This window comes from Danio aesculapii, chromosome 23 (genome assembly GCF_903798145.1).
Source record: "Danio aesculapii chromosome 23, fDanAes4.1, whole genome shotgun sequence".
NCBI classification, from domain to species: Eukaryota; Metazoa; Chordata; class Actinopteri; order Cypriniformes; family Danionidae; genus Danio; species Danio aesculapii.
In genome coordinates, this window is record NC_079457.1 from 46,694,251 (window position 1) to 46,711,887 (window position 17,637).

At 39.4% G+C, this 17,637-nt stretch overlaps 1 protein-coding gene across 2 annotated transcripts in view; it reads right to left on the reverse strand.

Moving 5' to 3' along the window:
• The window catches only part of plcg1 (phospholipase C, gamma 1), an 89,741-nt gene that overhangs the window by 35,187 nt on the left and 36,917 nt on the right, over positions 1–17,637 (reverse strand). For both annotated transcript variants that reach the window (XM_056449261.1, XM_056449260.1), the window contains exons 9-15: positions 15,714–15,783; positions 14,756–14,857; positions 11,402–11,520; positions 6,836–6,921; positions 4,393–4,513; positions 1,615–1,783; positions 1,230–1,352 (exon numbers count right to left, since the gene is read on the reverse strand). In XM_056449261.1, coding sequence (XP_056305236.1) covers positions 1,230–1,352; positions 1,615–1,783; positions 4,393–4,513; positions 6,836–6,921; positions 11,402–11,520; positions 14,756–14,857; positions 15,714–15,783 — 790 coding nt within the window. The remainder of the gene's footprint in view (positions 1–1,229; positions 1,353–1,614; positions 1,784–4,392; positions 4,514–6,835; positions 6,922–11,401; positions 11,521–14,755; positions 14,858–15,713; positions 15,784–17,637) is intronic.

The window sequence follows — 17,637 nt, forward strand, 5'->3', positions numbered from 1 at the left end:
TTCAAACTCACACAAACTACAAATCTGCCATGTTATGGACTATAAAACCCAGAAACACACCACACACACACCAGTTCCTGATTCTGGCTGATTAGACTCCCACAGAGTCTTCTGTAACCAGGATGTGAGACTGGCAACAGAGGTGCGGATCCACATGCAGGTTTATTAGCGAGGTCAGGTAAGCAATGGTCAACACAGGGGGAAACAGATGTATGAGGGCAATCCAGAGTTGTAGTCAAAAAAACAGGCAGATGGCAACAAGGCAGGTGGCAGACAGGAATACACATACAAACAAGGCAAGGATCAAAACACGGCAAAACAAGACAAAGGAAAATGTGCAGAGTCTTGTCTACTGTTTTAGTGACACTACAACGTGTTTTCCTTTGTCTTGTTTTGCCGTGTTTTGATCCTTGCCTTGTTTGTCTCTTGTGGGAGTCTAATCAGCCAGAATCAGGAACCAGTTGTGTGTGTGTTGTGCATAACTGGGTTTTGTAGTCCATAACATGGCGGATTTGTAGTTTGTATGAGTTTGAATGTTTTCCAGCGACCTCTGGTGGTTAGTTCGCTGGTGATCATGACAATTATTGTTCAACAGTCTTAAAGTCCACATGAACCGGAAGCTGCGACCATTTTTTCTTCTGTATTGTGACGGGTCCTAGAGAAACAAAATATTAAATGTGAAAACAGTGGGCGTGGCTTGTTTATTTCTACTGCGAGCTGATTGGATGTAGTAAAGTAGGCATTTCATTCAGAAAGATGGGGGGAAAGGGTCTGGGCAGAGTTATAACAACCTACCAGACTCCTCCTGCTCACCATTTCTGTTTGTTGTCAAAACTGACAGCTGGAGGAATACCTCAGACTGACCTAATCTGAGAATTTAACAGTAAGTGCATTTTCAGATTTCAATTAAAGATTACAAGGGCAAACTATTGTTTTTTATTCTTAATGACATGCACAGATTAATTATTCAGCACAAAAGTTACAATGTGTGGTCAACAGAATCAATATGGCTAGTTTTGATTTCAAGCGTACTTTAAAGGAATTATTTTTGTGGGGGAACCAAGCAAGAACATAAACATATTTAACAATATTCTGACATTTTAAAGCCACGAATTAACCTTCCTAGAATGTTACTGGAATGTTTTTGTGATAACCTAAAGAGAACATGTACAAAACACATTTCTTTTAACATTTCCATGCGGCTATGTTTTAAAGAAGATGAAGCTCACGTGGTTGATGGGGTCCTCCAGGTACAGGATGCCGTTCTTGATGGAGTTGCTGATATCGTTCTCTGAGTAGGGTGTTGAAGACGACACCTCCTCGTATGCACTGCCTTCTGCTAACTTCTTGTGCTGAACACATCGATGCAACAACGAAGGAGCTTTTAATGCATTACTAATGCTTCATTTAAATCCAAAGTTGTGCTTGTTAACATTAGTCACGCAGGCCCTCCAGGAATTGACACAATTGCTCTAAAATGTTACCAATAACCTTTACAGAACATTTCCTACAGGCTTCGGTTACATAGTGAATCTTTAGCCCAAAACAAACTCTGAAAATGAGTGTTTTAGCAGTATCTCTTCATAAGCCGTTAGCACACAGTGTCCTCCTGACCTTGATGAGGATCTTCCTCTTGAGCTGGTGGGGCGAGGGCAGGCCGTCTGCTGAAATGTCCACCGCTTTGGTCAGCAGCATCTCTCCAAACACCTTCTTGAAGAAAGTGGCCATGTTCCTCTGCTGGACGATGCTGCAGTGGTCCTCGATGGAAAGGATGATGGGATAGCTGGGATGGGATAGAAAAAGATCTCTATACACTGCAATAAAGTATGAGTTTTTTGTCTTGTTTCCAGTCCAAATTTCAGGAAGCATTTTCTAGACAAAATATTGTCTTGTTTTAAGAAATAATAGGTCAAAATTAAAGGGCACTTATGATGAAAATCATCTTTTGGAAGCTGTTTGGACAGAACTGTGTGTAGGTATAGTGTGTCCACAGTTATATTGTGGTGATAGAAATCAATTTCCTAAATTAATAGGATCCAAATCCCTCCCATTTTAAGGCCCACCACAACGTGACGTAGAAGTGCGTTTTTCCCCGCCCAGCGAGTTGATTGACAGCCGCGTATTAACATGTCTCCAAAGTAACGCATAGAAACATCTCCACAGAACAGGATTTGCAGAGAAACTCGGATTAAAAGACCTGTTCAGCTCTCTGTGATCATCTGCACCTTAAGTTTAAAAAAGTGCATGTTTGTAATAAAGACATAGAGGCTATACTAGGACACTTCAACTAGACGTGCAAAAACATTGCAAAGTTAAATGTGTGTGTGTGTGTGTGTGTGTGTGTGTGTGTGTGTGTGTGTGTGTGTGTGTGTGTACTGTGAACTTTGTTATGGCATTTGTGTGTGACTCACCGTTGCAGAAAACGAAGCATGGTTTGCTTGAATAAACTCTGCCCCAGATCAAATACAGACACCAAAGACATATCTTACATCTTGTAAAAGGGGTCAAATGGAGCACTTTAAGTGAGTTTTTCCTTAGAGGACCCCTATTTTACCCCTTTTACAAGATGTAAGATAACCCTTTGGTGTCTCCAGAATGTATCTGTAAAGTTTCAGCTCAAAAAACCCATCAGATCATTTATTATAGCCTCCAGAATCTGCCCGTGTTGGTGTCTGAATACAGTTTAGCTGCTTTTGTAGCCTGTGGCTTTAAATGCAAATGAGCTGCTTCTCCCCGCCCACCGTTCCCATGTGCGTGTCTGCTTCTCCAGCGTTACGTCAGATAAACAGCAGTCAGTGATAGAGACAGACATGGATGAAGCTGAAATAAGCTCATTAGTCAAAAATACCAAGCAAGTTTATTTGTGGTGGAGTTTATTCAAGCCTTTCTGAAATGAGTCACACACAAACGCCATTTGCAGCACACACACATACACACAGACAAAGACACATATTAGCGTTTACTGACACCATGCAGCCGTGGTGATTATAGCGGTTAAGAATTGCACCGATTTTTCTGTCCTTATTACAAACATGCTTTGTTTTTAAAACAAACATGCTCAGTGAACATTCTTGTTTATCTGGAAAAACAATGCTGCAGTCAGATATTCTGCTTTGAAAATGTGTTATTCCAAGTCAGAACGCTGTCTTTGTCTTGGTCATTTTAACCCGCCCAATGCCGGTTTAGCCAATTATATTTCAGCACCCTGGGTTTCCTTGGTGGAAAACAGCGTATTTCATTCAGAAAGGCTCTGAAAGCATGCGTCTGTGACCGAAATGCGACCTCCGGTGGTCAGTAGCAGACTCCGAAATGATTCAGAGATCCACATGAGGTTATTAATTAGCAAATGATATAAATGTTATGAACGTAAACATTAGGTGAGCAGTTTAGATTGTAACCGCGCGTCCTAAAAACATGCTACGTGAGCAATTTGGCTGTTTGCACCAGACTAAACACGACAGAAATGTACATACATCCATTTAGAAGCACAGAATATGCACTCATCTGCTACTGCTTTCAGTACATGGCAATAAACCTGCACCTGAGGTGATCATTGTCAGTTTTCTGTTGTTCACCTGTGAGAAATTGAAGCCGTTTCTAATATATCAATTCGAGGTGTTGGTCAGGACAAAATCTCCTTTTAATACGGAAATATTCCTTCTATCGGGTGCTGTTGCTTTTATTTAGAAACACAATTTAAATCACTCGCTCCTGTCCTCAATCTGGCAACCTGCGATTGCATTTGTTTTGATCCAGGAGTGCAATACGTAGTTCAACCACTGGGTGTCAAACTTACGTACTGTACCTTTAAACTTCTAAAACGTATAAAAAATAAAAATCACAGAGGGTTGGAACATATGTTTTAATCCCGCTTTATTAGCAAAGAATGTTCTGTAGACAAGTGTATACATGTTATTATAGAAACATGGTATCTGCCAATCAATTTGGTGCCAACCAATTTTAACGTCAGGAAATTTTTTAAAAAGAGAGACGTGTTTCTATCACTCCAGTATGACAGTGGACACACTATACCTACACACAGTTCTGTTTGAACAGCTTACACAAGATAATTTTCATCATTGGTGCCCTTAAAAACAAGCTAAATAATCTGCCAAGGGGGTCACAAAATAATCTTGTTTTTCCTTTTGACATAAGATTATTTTGTTTACTTGTTTTTGGCACATTATTCCTTAAACAAGACAATATTTTTGCTCGTCTTGAAAATGCTTCTCGATTTAAACATTTTCAGATATTTGGACTAGAAACAAGACAAAAACTCAAAGAAAGATAAGCATATTTTGAAGTGTATCAAAACATCAGACAGAGCAAGTGTGTGTGTGTGTGTGTGTGTGTGTGTGTGTGTGTGTGTGTGTGTGTGTGTGAGACACTCACTCAGATGTGACGAATGCGTGCTCTTTGATTGTGTTGAGCACATCACTGAACTTGATTTTGGTGGTGAGGGTGTGACCGTGGTAGATGACAGGCATCCCGTCAGGACCGTCCCAGCAGTCCACTACACAAACACACACGTCACAGATCAGAAGAACAGATGTTAGTCTAGTCCACTACACAAAAAGTTGTAGTCATCTATATAAACAAACATCAGATCCTAAAACAAAAAAAACCAACATCACACAAACTATTAAAGGATTTTTTTTTTTGCTTTATTTTATAGACGTTAATAGAACATTTAGAAAAATGACAAAAACCAACAGAACAAAAAGAAAACAGAAGAACAAAGATAAAAGGCAAGATCAAAAGAAACCAAACAAAAGAAAGCTTAATTAAAAAATAATCAATAAAACAAACGGAATGAAAAAGAACGAAAAACAAATGAAGGAAAAATAAATAAACAAAATGTAAATTAAATTTGTATAATAATACAAATTAGAGAGAATGAAGAAAAGAACAACGAAGAAAACCAACTCGAGAAAAAATTAACCACACAATGAAAACAGAAACGGAGAAGTAGCAAAGACGAATAAAACAACCAAACTAAAACCAAAGTAAAATAAAAAAGGGTCATTTCATATCATTTTTGTTAATTTTATTTTAAGAAACAACAAAAGGAAAAGTATAGAACAAAAGAAACAAGTACAGAACCAAGCAGCAACATCCCGCTCACCCTCGTGAAGCTAATACGGTAGTAACTGAAACTGCAATTGATCGAGATTCTGCTGGTCCTGGCTCCATAACAGAGCACATTTCTGTTGACCCCAATGTTAAAATGGCCGACTTCACAGCAGAAAAAAAAAGGTGTTTACAGCCTGCAACAAAAATCGATTTTGGTGTATCTTGCTAAAATTACACATCATGACAACTGTGAGAGGGGAGAATTATTTTATAACTCATCCGTTTCATTTATATTGAGGTATATTAAGTTTGCATAATTAAGGGCGTGGCCACTTGAGTGACAGCTAGGTCTCGTTGCTCGCAGTCACTTCACCTCAGCTGAATCCGGCTGATTAGCCGCTGAACTCGACATATACATCATATTTTTGGTTTGTTTGATGTGGCTTTACACAGTCAATTGCATTTTGGAATTATTTTTTTACAATTATCAGATGATATAGCATGCTGTGTGCACTTAATTGTGCTCACAAACCATTCACGTGGCCTCCATTTCCCAGGTGAGTGAAATTCTTCAATATTTATACACCGTCTCTATAAATGCATCTTTTATTTAAGATAATTGATCATTTATATTTTTCTTTAGAGCTGTAAAGCACTCCAGAATCTGACAGATTGATTAGCTGGAGACTATAGAACAGTCATCTATAACATTGTCATGCAGTGTTATGCCTGGATTTCATAGATAGCCTTAAATGCGCGTTTTCCTCCTGTAGAGAAACGTCATAAGACCAACGCTGAGTGGCTCAAAGTATTACAACAGTGATTTTTAAAAGACTAAACACTTTATTGATATAGTATACAACCAAGCAAATGTGGTCAGAACACAAACGAGTCGCAGGTAATGAAGTATTAAGCGTTTCTCCCAAAGAAAAGCCTGTCAAAGCAAAATGCTAGCAGGCATCTGTAGCTCCGCTCATGCTGCAGCTCTTTGCCCATTTTCTGTTACCCTCGATCAGCTTGAACAAAATGGCGACAGTTGACCACGCCCACTTGTAGCTTTGTTTGTGCTCTGATGTTACGGATACTACGTCCATATCTTCTACAGTCTATATATAGATCTAAGAAAAAGAAAATCAAACAAAAGAAACCAAATAAAAACAAAAGAAAAGAAACAGAATGAAAAACAAACAAAAGCAAATGAAAAAAAAATAAAATAAAGATATAAAATAACAATGAAAGAAACCAAATACACAAAATAACCTAGCTGAAAAAAGAGAAAATAGACAACAGACGTATTGTATTTTTTCAACCAACTAGAAATGTAAATAAACGCATAATACTGCAGTCTGCTAGTTTTACTACTTGGGGGACAAAATAAAAAAAAAAAAATAGTGTATTCTGTTCTACCCCAAATTACAAAAGCCTTCATTATCAGCGTCAACAATGCTGGGATCCACACAATCCCTTCATGTCTTCCCAACTCAAATCGATTAAGTTAACCTGATGGTTTTTACAATTTGAAGTTGGTTGAACATAAAACAATTAAGCTGTCCAAAAACAAACAAACTCAAGCATTGTGTTGTTTCAGCTCATTTTAAATAAGTAGTTTAAACGTGGCAAAAACCTTTTGTGAGTGAGTCTATTTTAAAAACTGAAGTATTATATCATCTGTTTGTCCACAAGCCATCCAGAAGCAGCGTGTGTGCGTGTGTGTGCGTGTGTGTGTGTGTGTGTGTCTCTGCTAATGTGTGTTGTGTCTTACACTCGATGCATCTGCAGCCCATGCGCAGACAGCGGGCGTACGCCTCCAGAGACGACTCGCTGGAAAACTGGTCCCCCGTCAGATAGCTAAAAATACACACACACACACACACACACACACACACACACACACACACACACGTCAGGGCCTGACAGATCAACAATCCACACCTTTATCAAAGCCCAGACACGCAAATAACCTTTACAAACACTTTCAGGAATTCTTTCTGCTCGGTCGGACTTTACCTGCTTCTGTCTGAAGCACACAATAGCTTCATCAACAAGACACACCGGTTAAATAAACACACACACACACCTTACTGTTTAAGTCATGCAGGAAACAACAGACAGCGTAAAAGAGGCATTCAAAATCAGTTATGGACTAAAAGTATGCTGTAAATGTATGCTGTTGGGGATGTTTTCATCCACCCTTGGCTGATTTTCAGTCTTAATTTGGCCACGACTTACTCTCTTTCAGCAGATGGGATGATTTTTGGTGACAAATCTGATTCTGACACATATTTTAGGAAAATGCTTTGAACATTTACAAAAACTCAATACAATATGGGCAAATACACTACCCTTTCCTCATGTTGGTGGTTGTTTTGCACCGTTGACTTCCATTATAATGGCATTTATTGATTACAAAGCTATGACACCACACACTACCTGATAAAAGTCTTGTCGTTGATCCCAGTTGTAACAAATAATAACTCGACTTCTAGTTGATCATTTGGGAAAGAGGCAGAAGGTGGATTTTTCCGTTGAATCATCTGTTACCTGCATCTTAATCATCACAAATACTGCAGAAGACTATTGGAACCTGCATGAACGCAAGACTTGCATAGAAAGACTGTAGAACAGTTGCATCTGCAGTCTGTGTCCTGCTGTGGATGGTGTATTCTGGGAAAATTTCTTACCCCTTGGTTTCGAGTGTGATCCTGAGAAATCCTGAGAAATCTTCGTTCGCAGGGCTATCTACCCCTTCCCCTTAGCCCTATGCCTTCAAGCTAAAGAGAATTGGGACACGTCTACCCCTTCACAGGAACGCGCAAAACGAGGGGTAGGGGTAAGAGGAAGGGCTAAGAGGTAGAATTGGGATTGGGCCCAAGTACACTAAAATCAATGTACTAGTAGTGTACTTGTGTACCAAGCGCTTGATACAAACTATGCCACTTTCTAGTTTATAAAATTATAGTTTATAAAATATTAATAGCTTCTATTCAGCAGGGTAAACTGTGAGAGGGACTTCTCAACCATGAACAGGGTAATAAATACTTCTTACAACAGCACTTGCTGCTTTAAGCTAAATTTTAACAGTTAATGTATTTGCAGGTCAAGATAAATTATGAATAATAAAACATTTGTAGCTTGTACGGTTGTATAGTTTAAATAAATGTTCAGTTTTTCTTACTGCCGTCATTAAAAGAAACAAATTAACATCATGACCCCTTATGTTTGTGTCGGTGTCAGTCTGCCCTGCTGAAAAATCCAGCTTAAACCAGCCTAGGCTGGTTGGCTGGTTTTAGCTGGTCGACCAGCCTGGTTTTAGAGAGGTTTTGGCCATTTCCAGGCTGGTTTCCAGCTATTTCCAGCCTGGTCTTAGCTGGTCAAGCTGGAAAACGACCAGCTAAATCCAGCTAAAACCAGCTTGACCAGCCTGGTTTAAGCTGGACATAGCTGGTTTAGGCTGGGCTCCCAACCTGACTAGGCTGGTCAAGCTGGTTTTAGCTGGTCGTCTCCCGGCCTGACCAGCTAAAACCAGGCTGGAAATGGCTGGAGACCAGCCTGGAAGTGACCAAAACCCCTCTAAAACCAGCCTGGTCGACCAGCTGAAACCAGCCAACCAGCCTAGGCTGGTTTAAGCTGTTTTTTTCAGTAACCGCGCCGCACTCCCAATCCATCCCCCAAACCGTTAACCTAGGGGAAACGCTGCTTAATAACTAATAATCAGCAGCAAATTAGCAGATTATTGAGTTAAAGTCTTAGTTAATGGTTTGTTAATAGTGTGAACTGTATATTAAATTAAAGCATGACCCAACTAATTAACTTACCAAACAAACAAATCATTTTATACACTAACTAAACTACCAACCAATCAACCGTCTTCTACATCAGCTAAGATTCTGCTTCTCTGAGGAGGATTAGTGTTACATTTCACTTAAAGCCTTGTTTCCACTGAGCGCTAGAGTTCACGTCACCCTCATCAAGCTTGTGTTTCCACCGCCAACAAGCGCTGTAACCTTTTATTCCTCCTTCACGTGTTCAAAACCGGTTTGACTTTCTTCTGTCGAACACAAAAGAAGATATTTTGAAGAAACCCTAATCCGACCTCCATAGTCACTTTTCCTGTCCTTGATGTCAACGTGAGCCAGCTGTCAGCACTGCTCACAATCTCCTCCATTGTGTCCAGCAGAATAAAGAAACTCAAAAAGGTTTAAAAATCACACGAGGGAGAGAAAACTGTGATCATACTTTGCGTGAGCCATCCCTTTAAGACCAATTTATTCAACTATACACAGTCTTGTTTTGGCTCATCTTTACATACACACACACACCTGAAGCTCCAGACCAACTCACCGAACACATATCTACTGATCATCAGTTCAGGCCTTCGATTAGCAGCGCCTGACTCACTTCTGTTAACCCTATATGTTGTTTATTTCCCAAATTTTATAGGAATTTCATTGGGTGTCCTAACTTTTTCACACGACTGTGCTTTACCTGACTAATCAATATATGACCAAACAACAAACCGTGTAGCTCCTGCCCTCTTCCGTCATTCTGGGCACCATTGATGCAGGAATATCCTGAACTCTGTGACATCGCATTTAAGATTCTAATTATTAATTAAGAATCTTATTAATTAAGATTCTATAATAATAATAATAATAATAATAATAATAATAATAATAATAATAATAATAATAATAATAATAATAATTGGGGGGAAGGGCAGCTTTGGGGGGGTGCCAGCTTGCAAAAGGTTGAAAACCCCTGGTGTAGACCACTCATTAAAGGGACAGTTCATTCCTTTCTTCATTTACTCACCCTTCACCTGGCTTTCCTTCTTCTGTTGAACGCAAAAGAAGATATTTTGAAGAATGCTGAAAACCGTTGACTTCCATAGTATTCATGTTTCCTACTATGAATTCAAGCTTTCTTTAATGGGACGTTCCCACTGAACACGCCTTGCACGAGTAAATCACGCTATCTGTGTGCAATTCGAGGCTTGATCACTGAGTTTACTCGCTTCATTCGAGCAGATACCAGTTTCAACAGACAACAAAATCACCCCAGTTTCATTGCAAAATGGCTTGATGTGGATTTCGTTGTGAGAGTAGCTGTGCTTTATGCGATATGGGACTCATTATGCACCGTTTCTGGGTCCATCAGATCCTTCAGAGGCAAACCCTTGGTGATTTTCAGCAATTCTTCCAGGAGCTGGACGACGGCCACTTCTAGAGCAAGCTCCTGATTGGTTAACAGGGTGCAAATGTTCACCAATGTTCACATTTTTCAACTTGAGTAATTGGGTGTGCACGGTGGGTAGCGCTGTCGCCTCACTGCAAGAAGGTCGCTGGTTCGAGTCCTGGTTGGGTCAGTTGGCATTTCTATGTGGAGTTTGCATGTTCTCCCCGTGTTGGTGTGGGTTTTCTCAGGGTGCTCTGGTTTCCCCCACAGCCCAAACACATGCGCTATAGGTAAATAGAGTAAGCTTAATTTGTAGTGTATGTGTGTGAATGAGTGTATGGGTGTTTCCCTGTGATGGGTTGCAGCTGGTAAAACATATGCTGTAATAGTTGGCGGTTCATTCCGCTGTGTCGACCACTGATGAATAAAGAGACTAAGTGGAAGAGAAAATGAATGAACTTGAGCAATCTGCACGTCAAAACACACAAAACGCTCAATACACATGGTGTCATTCGCTTGAATCGCCTCATTCGCCTCACACCGCACAAATAGCACCGCAGGATGTCTATTCACGTCTTTGCATAGACTTAACATGTAAATCACTTGCTATTAACTCTTCATCCACATCTGGTGTGAACGCACCACTAAATATCTTCTTTTGTGTTCAACACAAAGGTTGAGAATGAGTAAATAGCGAGTACATTTCACTTTTGAGTGAACTGCCCCTTTAATGTCAATGTCTATCTGACCTGAACTAGTTAACCAGAGAGTGGTTAAGTTAATTATGGTTAGTTAATTATACAGTTAGTTAATTAAAGTTATTATGGACCCTTTTCACATATGCACAACAATTTTACAATCCTAATTTCTGAAATAATAAAAGAAAAACTCCACGATGGCGTTATCAAGACTTGCAGACAAAGGAAAACAATAGTGTGAGACTGATGACGGCAAATCTAAGTATTAAAAACTATCAGGGAATTAAGAGGCTGATGAGCGTTAAACACATCATAGCAGTCTTGTGAAAAGGCTCCATCAGTTACTACGTATATTATTAATTACTAGTTACTCAGAGAGCAACGGGGTACATAAACACGTACGTAGTGGAGTTTGATGTAAACATGGGCTAGATTTAGCAGTGTGGTCCACTCACGTGTTGTGGGATGAGGAGATCCAGTAGTGGGACAGGGGGTTGTTCATGTCCTCGGGCCGCACTTGATCCAGCTGAGCGTCCCAGATGGTGTTCTCTTTGGAGAACAGATAGGTGAGGAACTGAGAACCACAAAACGCAGCACACGTTACTCCGAGCTGCATATGGAAATGACGTAAACACACATACACATTTCAATAAGTCGACACAATGGGACACTATTAAATAAATAAATGTAAACCATTTGATCACGAAACTGTGTAGGTTATTAACATAATAACATATACACACAATATATATTAAATATATACTTTAAATATAGGCATTTAACATATTTTAATATCGCCACAGTACATTCACAAATTAAAATGAGCCGACATGTTTAATCAAAACAAATAATTCATTAAAATTGAAAAACAACCAAGTTTCTCAGTAATTAATTGCTGAATGTTTTAAAGGGGACCTACTATGCCTCAGTTTACAAGGTGTAAAAGTTTCTGATAAGTCTCTAATGTCCCTAGAGTGTGTTTGTGTGTGTGTGTGTGTGTGTGTGTGTGTGTGTGTGTGTGTGTGTGTGTGTGTGTTTCAGCTCAAAATAACACACAAAAAATGTTTTATAACTCTTTGAAACGGATCCTTTTTGTGGCGATTTGGTGACTGTCGCTTTAAATGCAAATGAGATTGTGCTTTGTTCAAAGGAGGGCGGAGCTACAAATCCCTGTGTGTCAGCATAGCAGCAGATTAAAAACAGGGCTAGGGAGAGATGGTCACTAATAGGCGGAGCCTCTTTGCCCCTCTGATGACACGTACAAAGGGAGAATATCAATGAGAGTGTTTAATATTAAGTGTGATCATATATTTTGAACATAAGCTGGTTATATTCACAAATTGCTGACGCACAACTGTGTTTAAGCCACTTATAAAAGTGATTTCTACATAATAGGCACGCTTTAAAAGCAAATCAAATAAAACGTATTTATTAAAAATATTTATCATGATATACGATATTATCAAGATACTGACGTAAGCTGCAAAAACCTTTACTTTAACAGGTATAATAACACCAAATACATAATTAAGTGTATTGCTTTACTGTATTTTCATGTTCAAAGTAAATAAATGTTTTATTTTTAACATTAATCTTTATACAGTGCTCAGCATATACGAGTACAACCCCTCACAAATTCATCTATTAAATTCATATTTTTAATAGGAAGCTTTACAATATTACATTAGTGCATACACATTAGATTAGTCAGTACTGAAGCCAAATCTGGAGCTTATCTAGCTAAATAACTTAAGATAACAATCCTAAAACTAGTATACCCAAATGTATATGTTATAGATTATTATATGAAATATTAAATACGAATTTAAAAAAAGAGGAACAATCAAGAGAAGCAAAAAAATTGGAAAATTTAGTCAAAATTCTGTAGGTTGTAATTTTTTTCCAATATTTTGCATGAATTTAAATGTATTATCCTTCAATTTCTAAATATGTTCGGTGATTAAAATATTATTTTAATAAATATATCAGTTTAATAAATCAGTTTTGCTCAAAAGCACCAAAATATATGACCTATATTCACGGAGAAATGAATACAAATATTCATTCTCAAAATGGGGTGTACTCAATTATGCTGAGCACTGTATCTTCACCAGGTAACACTTTACAATAGATTCTCATTAGTAAACACTAGTTAACGGATTTAAATCAGCAGTAATAATTAGCCACATTATAGTTATATCATAAGTTAATTTAAAAAATCATTGAATTGATAACTTTTTGATTATATTTATATAAAAATTTTTATAAATAAAATTTTAAATTTATAAAACTATTATTTCATTTATTAGACAATTAGGTTCCTCATCATTTTAAAATACAGCAGAGCTGGGAATCAGATCTCCATCATGTTTTCACAGACGAGGAATGGTCCAAGGCTCTGTCTCGTGTACAAACTCTTCTATTTGTGCTCGTCATTCCCTTATACAATTCAAGTTATTGCACAGAGTATATTGGACTAAGGTAAAAATATCTAACATTAACCCTGGTTTTGATCCAAGTGGTGATCGTTGTCAACAAGCTCCAGCCACTCTTCTTCATACTTTCTGGCTTTGTCCAGCGCTAAACACTTTTTAGGCATCAATTTCTGAATGCTTACTTTCAGATATTGAGTCATGCCCCCTAGTAGCATTATTTGGACTTAACCCTACAAATGTTTCCTTGTCATCTACACAATCAAATGCACTCGCCTTTCGTTTAATAATTGCTAAAAGGCTTATAACACTGAACTGAAGTGAAAAATCCTTCCCCAGCCAGTTACGTACATTGGATGCATGATCTGATGCAGTCTATGCAAATAGAAAAGATTAGATATACAGTTTGCGGTAATACTGAATAATTTGACATTATTTGCCAACCCTTCCTCTTACACTTTAAAAATAAAAATAAAATTATTATTATTATTAATATATATATACAAATATAACAGAAATTGTGGAAAAAATAAATGGAAAAATACACACACGCACGCACGCACGCACGCACGCACGCACGCACGCTCGCACACACGCACGCACGCTCGCACGCACGCACGCTCGCTCGCACGCACGCACGCACCTATATATACACACCTACATACACACACAGTTGAAGTCAGAAATATTAGGTAATTTTAGAAGGATGGTCCCACGTCGCTCCTTCAGGCTAAGCTCAGCCGGGCTCTGTGGGAAAAAACTCGGCCACCAGGCGCTCGCATACGAGCTCCAACCCCAGGATTGCCTTCAGGGTGGGGTCCCAGCTGCTCCATACCAGGCGACTTCACGGTCCTCGATGTTACTAAACTCATAAGGGGTTTTTGAACCGCACTTAGTCTGACCTGTCATCTACGTCTTTTTTGCCTTGGAAGGCATTAGCCCCCGACAACATAGCTCTTAGGATCACTCATGCACTCAAACCCCTCCACCACGATAAGGTGGCGGATCAAGGAGGAGCTCACCGTTTGGTCATTTAATATTCTGTTTCTCTGGGAGCTGCGTCACAATACGGAAGAAAAAAACAGTCGCAGCTTCTGGTTCATGCGGACTTTATGACTCGGAATATTCTAATATCTCTCTGCACGAATTAATGATAAACAATTATTCAGATTATTTTGAAGTGCCCGTGATATCAATACTGAGTGTGTTCATTATCACAATTGATGATAATTACTGTATATCGGCAGATCTGAGGTCACATGACACGGCAGCAGCGAAGCAGGAAGTGGTGTTGTGGGTAAATAAAGTGTGACGCGCGCACACACACACACATACACACAAACAGACAGAATGAAGCGTGTGCAGAGGATGTTTGACCTCGTCCTGGTGAAAGTAGGGCTGCTCGATCTCTCTCAGAGGATCCTTCAGGTAGTGGAACATGAACTCCTGCACCTTATTAATGTCTGCAGCCCACAGCTCCTGAAACACACAAACACACACACACATACACACACAAATTAGCATAGACACACACACACACACACACACAAGCACACAGGGACACAAACACGCACATTAGCGCGCACACACACACACACACAGAAATATTAACACCGAAATAAACACGCGCACGGACAAACACACATGCAGACAAACACACAATCAAATGCACACACACAAACCCAGGCCAACACAAACGCACACATTAACATACATAAACATGAAAAACACACAAATACAGAAAAAGAACAGGCACACACACACACACACACACACACGCACGCAAATAAACACACATGCACAAAAACAAATACCCATACATTCAAGCAGTCACAAACATAAAACAACATCAACACATTAACACACACTGCAGTCTCCCCATTCCAGCAACACACACACACACACACACACACACACACACAAAAGCACACAGGGACACAAACACGCACATTAGCGCGCACACACACACACACACAAATATTAACACCGAAATAAACACGCGCACGGACAAACACACATGCACACAAACACACAATCAAATGCACACACACAAACCCAGGCCAACACAAACGCACACATTAACATACATAAACATGAAAAACACACAAATACAGAAAAAGAACAGGCGCGCGCACACACACGCACAAATAAACACACATGCACAAAAACAAATACCCACACAGTCAAGCAGTCACAAACATAAAACAACATCAACACACATTAACACACACACTGCAGTCTCCACACTCTAGCAACACACACACACACTCCTGCGTTTACAGTACACACACACCGCAGCTGCTGTTAATCTGTGACAGAGGAATAAATAAACAACCTTCTGCTGTTCAATGAGGAAGTTCTGGAAGTCCTCCAGCGAGATCTTCTGCTCCGGTCTCTCAATAAACCTGCACACGCACACACACACACACACACACACACACACACACACACACACACACACACACACACACACACACACACACACCTCACTAATAATAGACTTTATGTTGGAAAAAACGATTAGTAAACAAATTCAGTCAATAGTGTTATTATAATCATAACCTCATAAACGACCCAGCTGATGCGGTGGGTAGAAAATATTAGTTATCAATAAATCAACGGTACGATTAACATCATTATAAGTGATCTTTAATTTAGACTAATCGAATGCTAATCAATGAATTAAATTGATAATTAGACCGTTTAATTAAATAAAATCTAATTTATTGATAAATTTATCAAACTAGACCAAAAACGTAGACGTTATTTGATCTATTAGAAATTTAAATGGTGAAATCACAATAAATAAAGGGTATAATTATTCAGTGGCTCGTTTAAATCAGTCAAGTCTCAGTAAATAGAATCGAATCAGATGTAATTGGTTAACTCAAAGCAGTCAGATTCAAGCAAACAGACTTGTGTATTTACTGGAATGATCATTGAGCTATTTAAATGTATAAGGCTGGATTATTCCTTTATGATTGGGATGTTAAATGAGTAAATATCTAGCTATCCGTCGATCTATTTATATCTACACTCACCGGCCACTTTATTAGGTACACCTGCCCAACTGCTTGTTAACGCATATTTCTAATCAGCCAATCACTCAATGCATTTAGGCATGTAGACATGGTCAAGAGGATCTGCTGCAGTTCAAACTGAGCATCAGAATGGGGAAGAATGTAGATTCAAGTGACTTTGAACATGGCATGGTTGTTGGTGCCAGATGGGCTGGTCTGAGTATTTCAGAAACTGTTGATCTACTGGGATTTTCATGTACAACCATCTCTAGGGTTTACAGAGAATGGTTCGACAAAGAGGAAATATCCAGTGAGCGGCAGTTCTGTGGGCGCAAATGCCTTGTTGATGCCAGAGGTCAGAGGAGAATGGCCAGACTGGTTCCAGCTGATAGAAAGGCAACAGTAACTCAAATAAGCACTCGTTACAACCGAGGTCTGCAGAAGAGCATCTCTGAACACACAACACATCTAACCTTGAGGCGGATGGGCTACAGCAGCAGAAGACCACACCGGGTGCCACTCCTGTCTGCTAAGAACAGGAAACTGAGGCTACAATTCACACAGGCTCACCAAAACTGGACAATAGAAGATTGGAGAAACGTTGCCTGGTCTGATGAGTCTCCATTTCTGCTGCCACATTTGAATGCTCGCCTCAGAATTTGGTGTCAACAACAAAGCATGGATCCATCCTGCCTTGTATCAACAGTTCAGGCTGCTGGTGGTGGTGTAATGGTGTGGGGGATATTTTCTTAGCACACTTTGGGCCCGTTAGTACCAATTAACACCACAGCTTGCCTGAGTATTGTTGCTGACTACGTCTATCCCTTTATGACCACATCTTCTGATGGCTACTTCCAGCAGGATAACGCACCATGTCATAAAGCGTGAATCATCTCAGACTGGTTTCTTGAACATGACAATGTTCACTGTACTCAAATGGCCTCCACAGTCACCATATCTCAATCCAATAGAGCACTTTTGGGATGTGGTGAAACAGGAGATTGGCATCATGGATGTGCAGCCGACAAATCTGCAGTGATGCTATCATGTCAATATGGAGCAAAATCTCTAAGGAATATTTCCAGAACCTTGTTGAATGTATGTCACGAAGGATTAAGGCAGTTCTGAAGGCAAAAGGGCGTCCAACCCGGTACTAGAGAGGTGTACCTAATAAAGTGGCCAGTGAGTGTATCTATCTATCCATCTATCTATACATATAAAAATGTGTGTTTGTGTGTT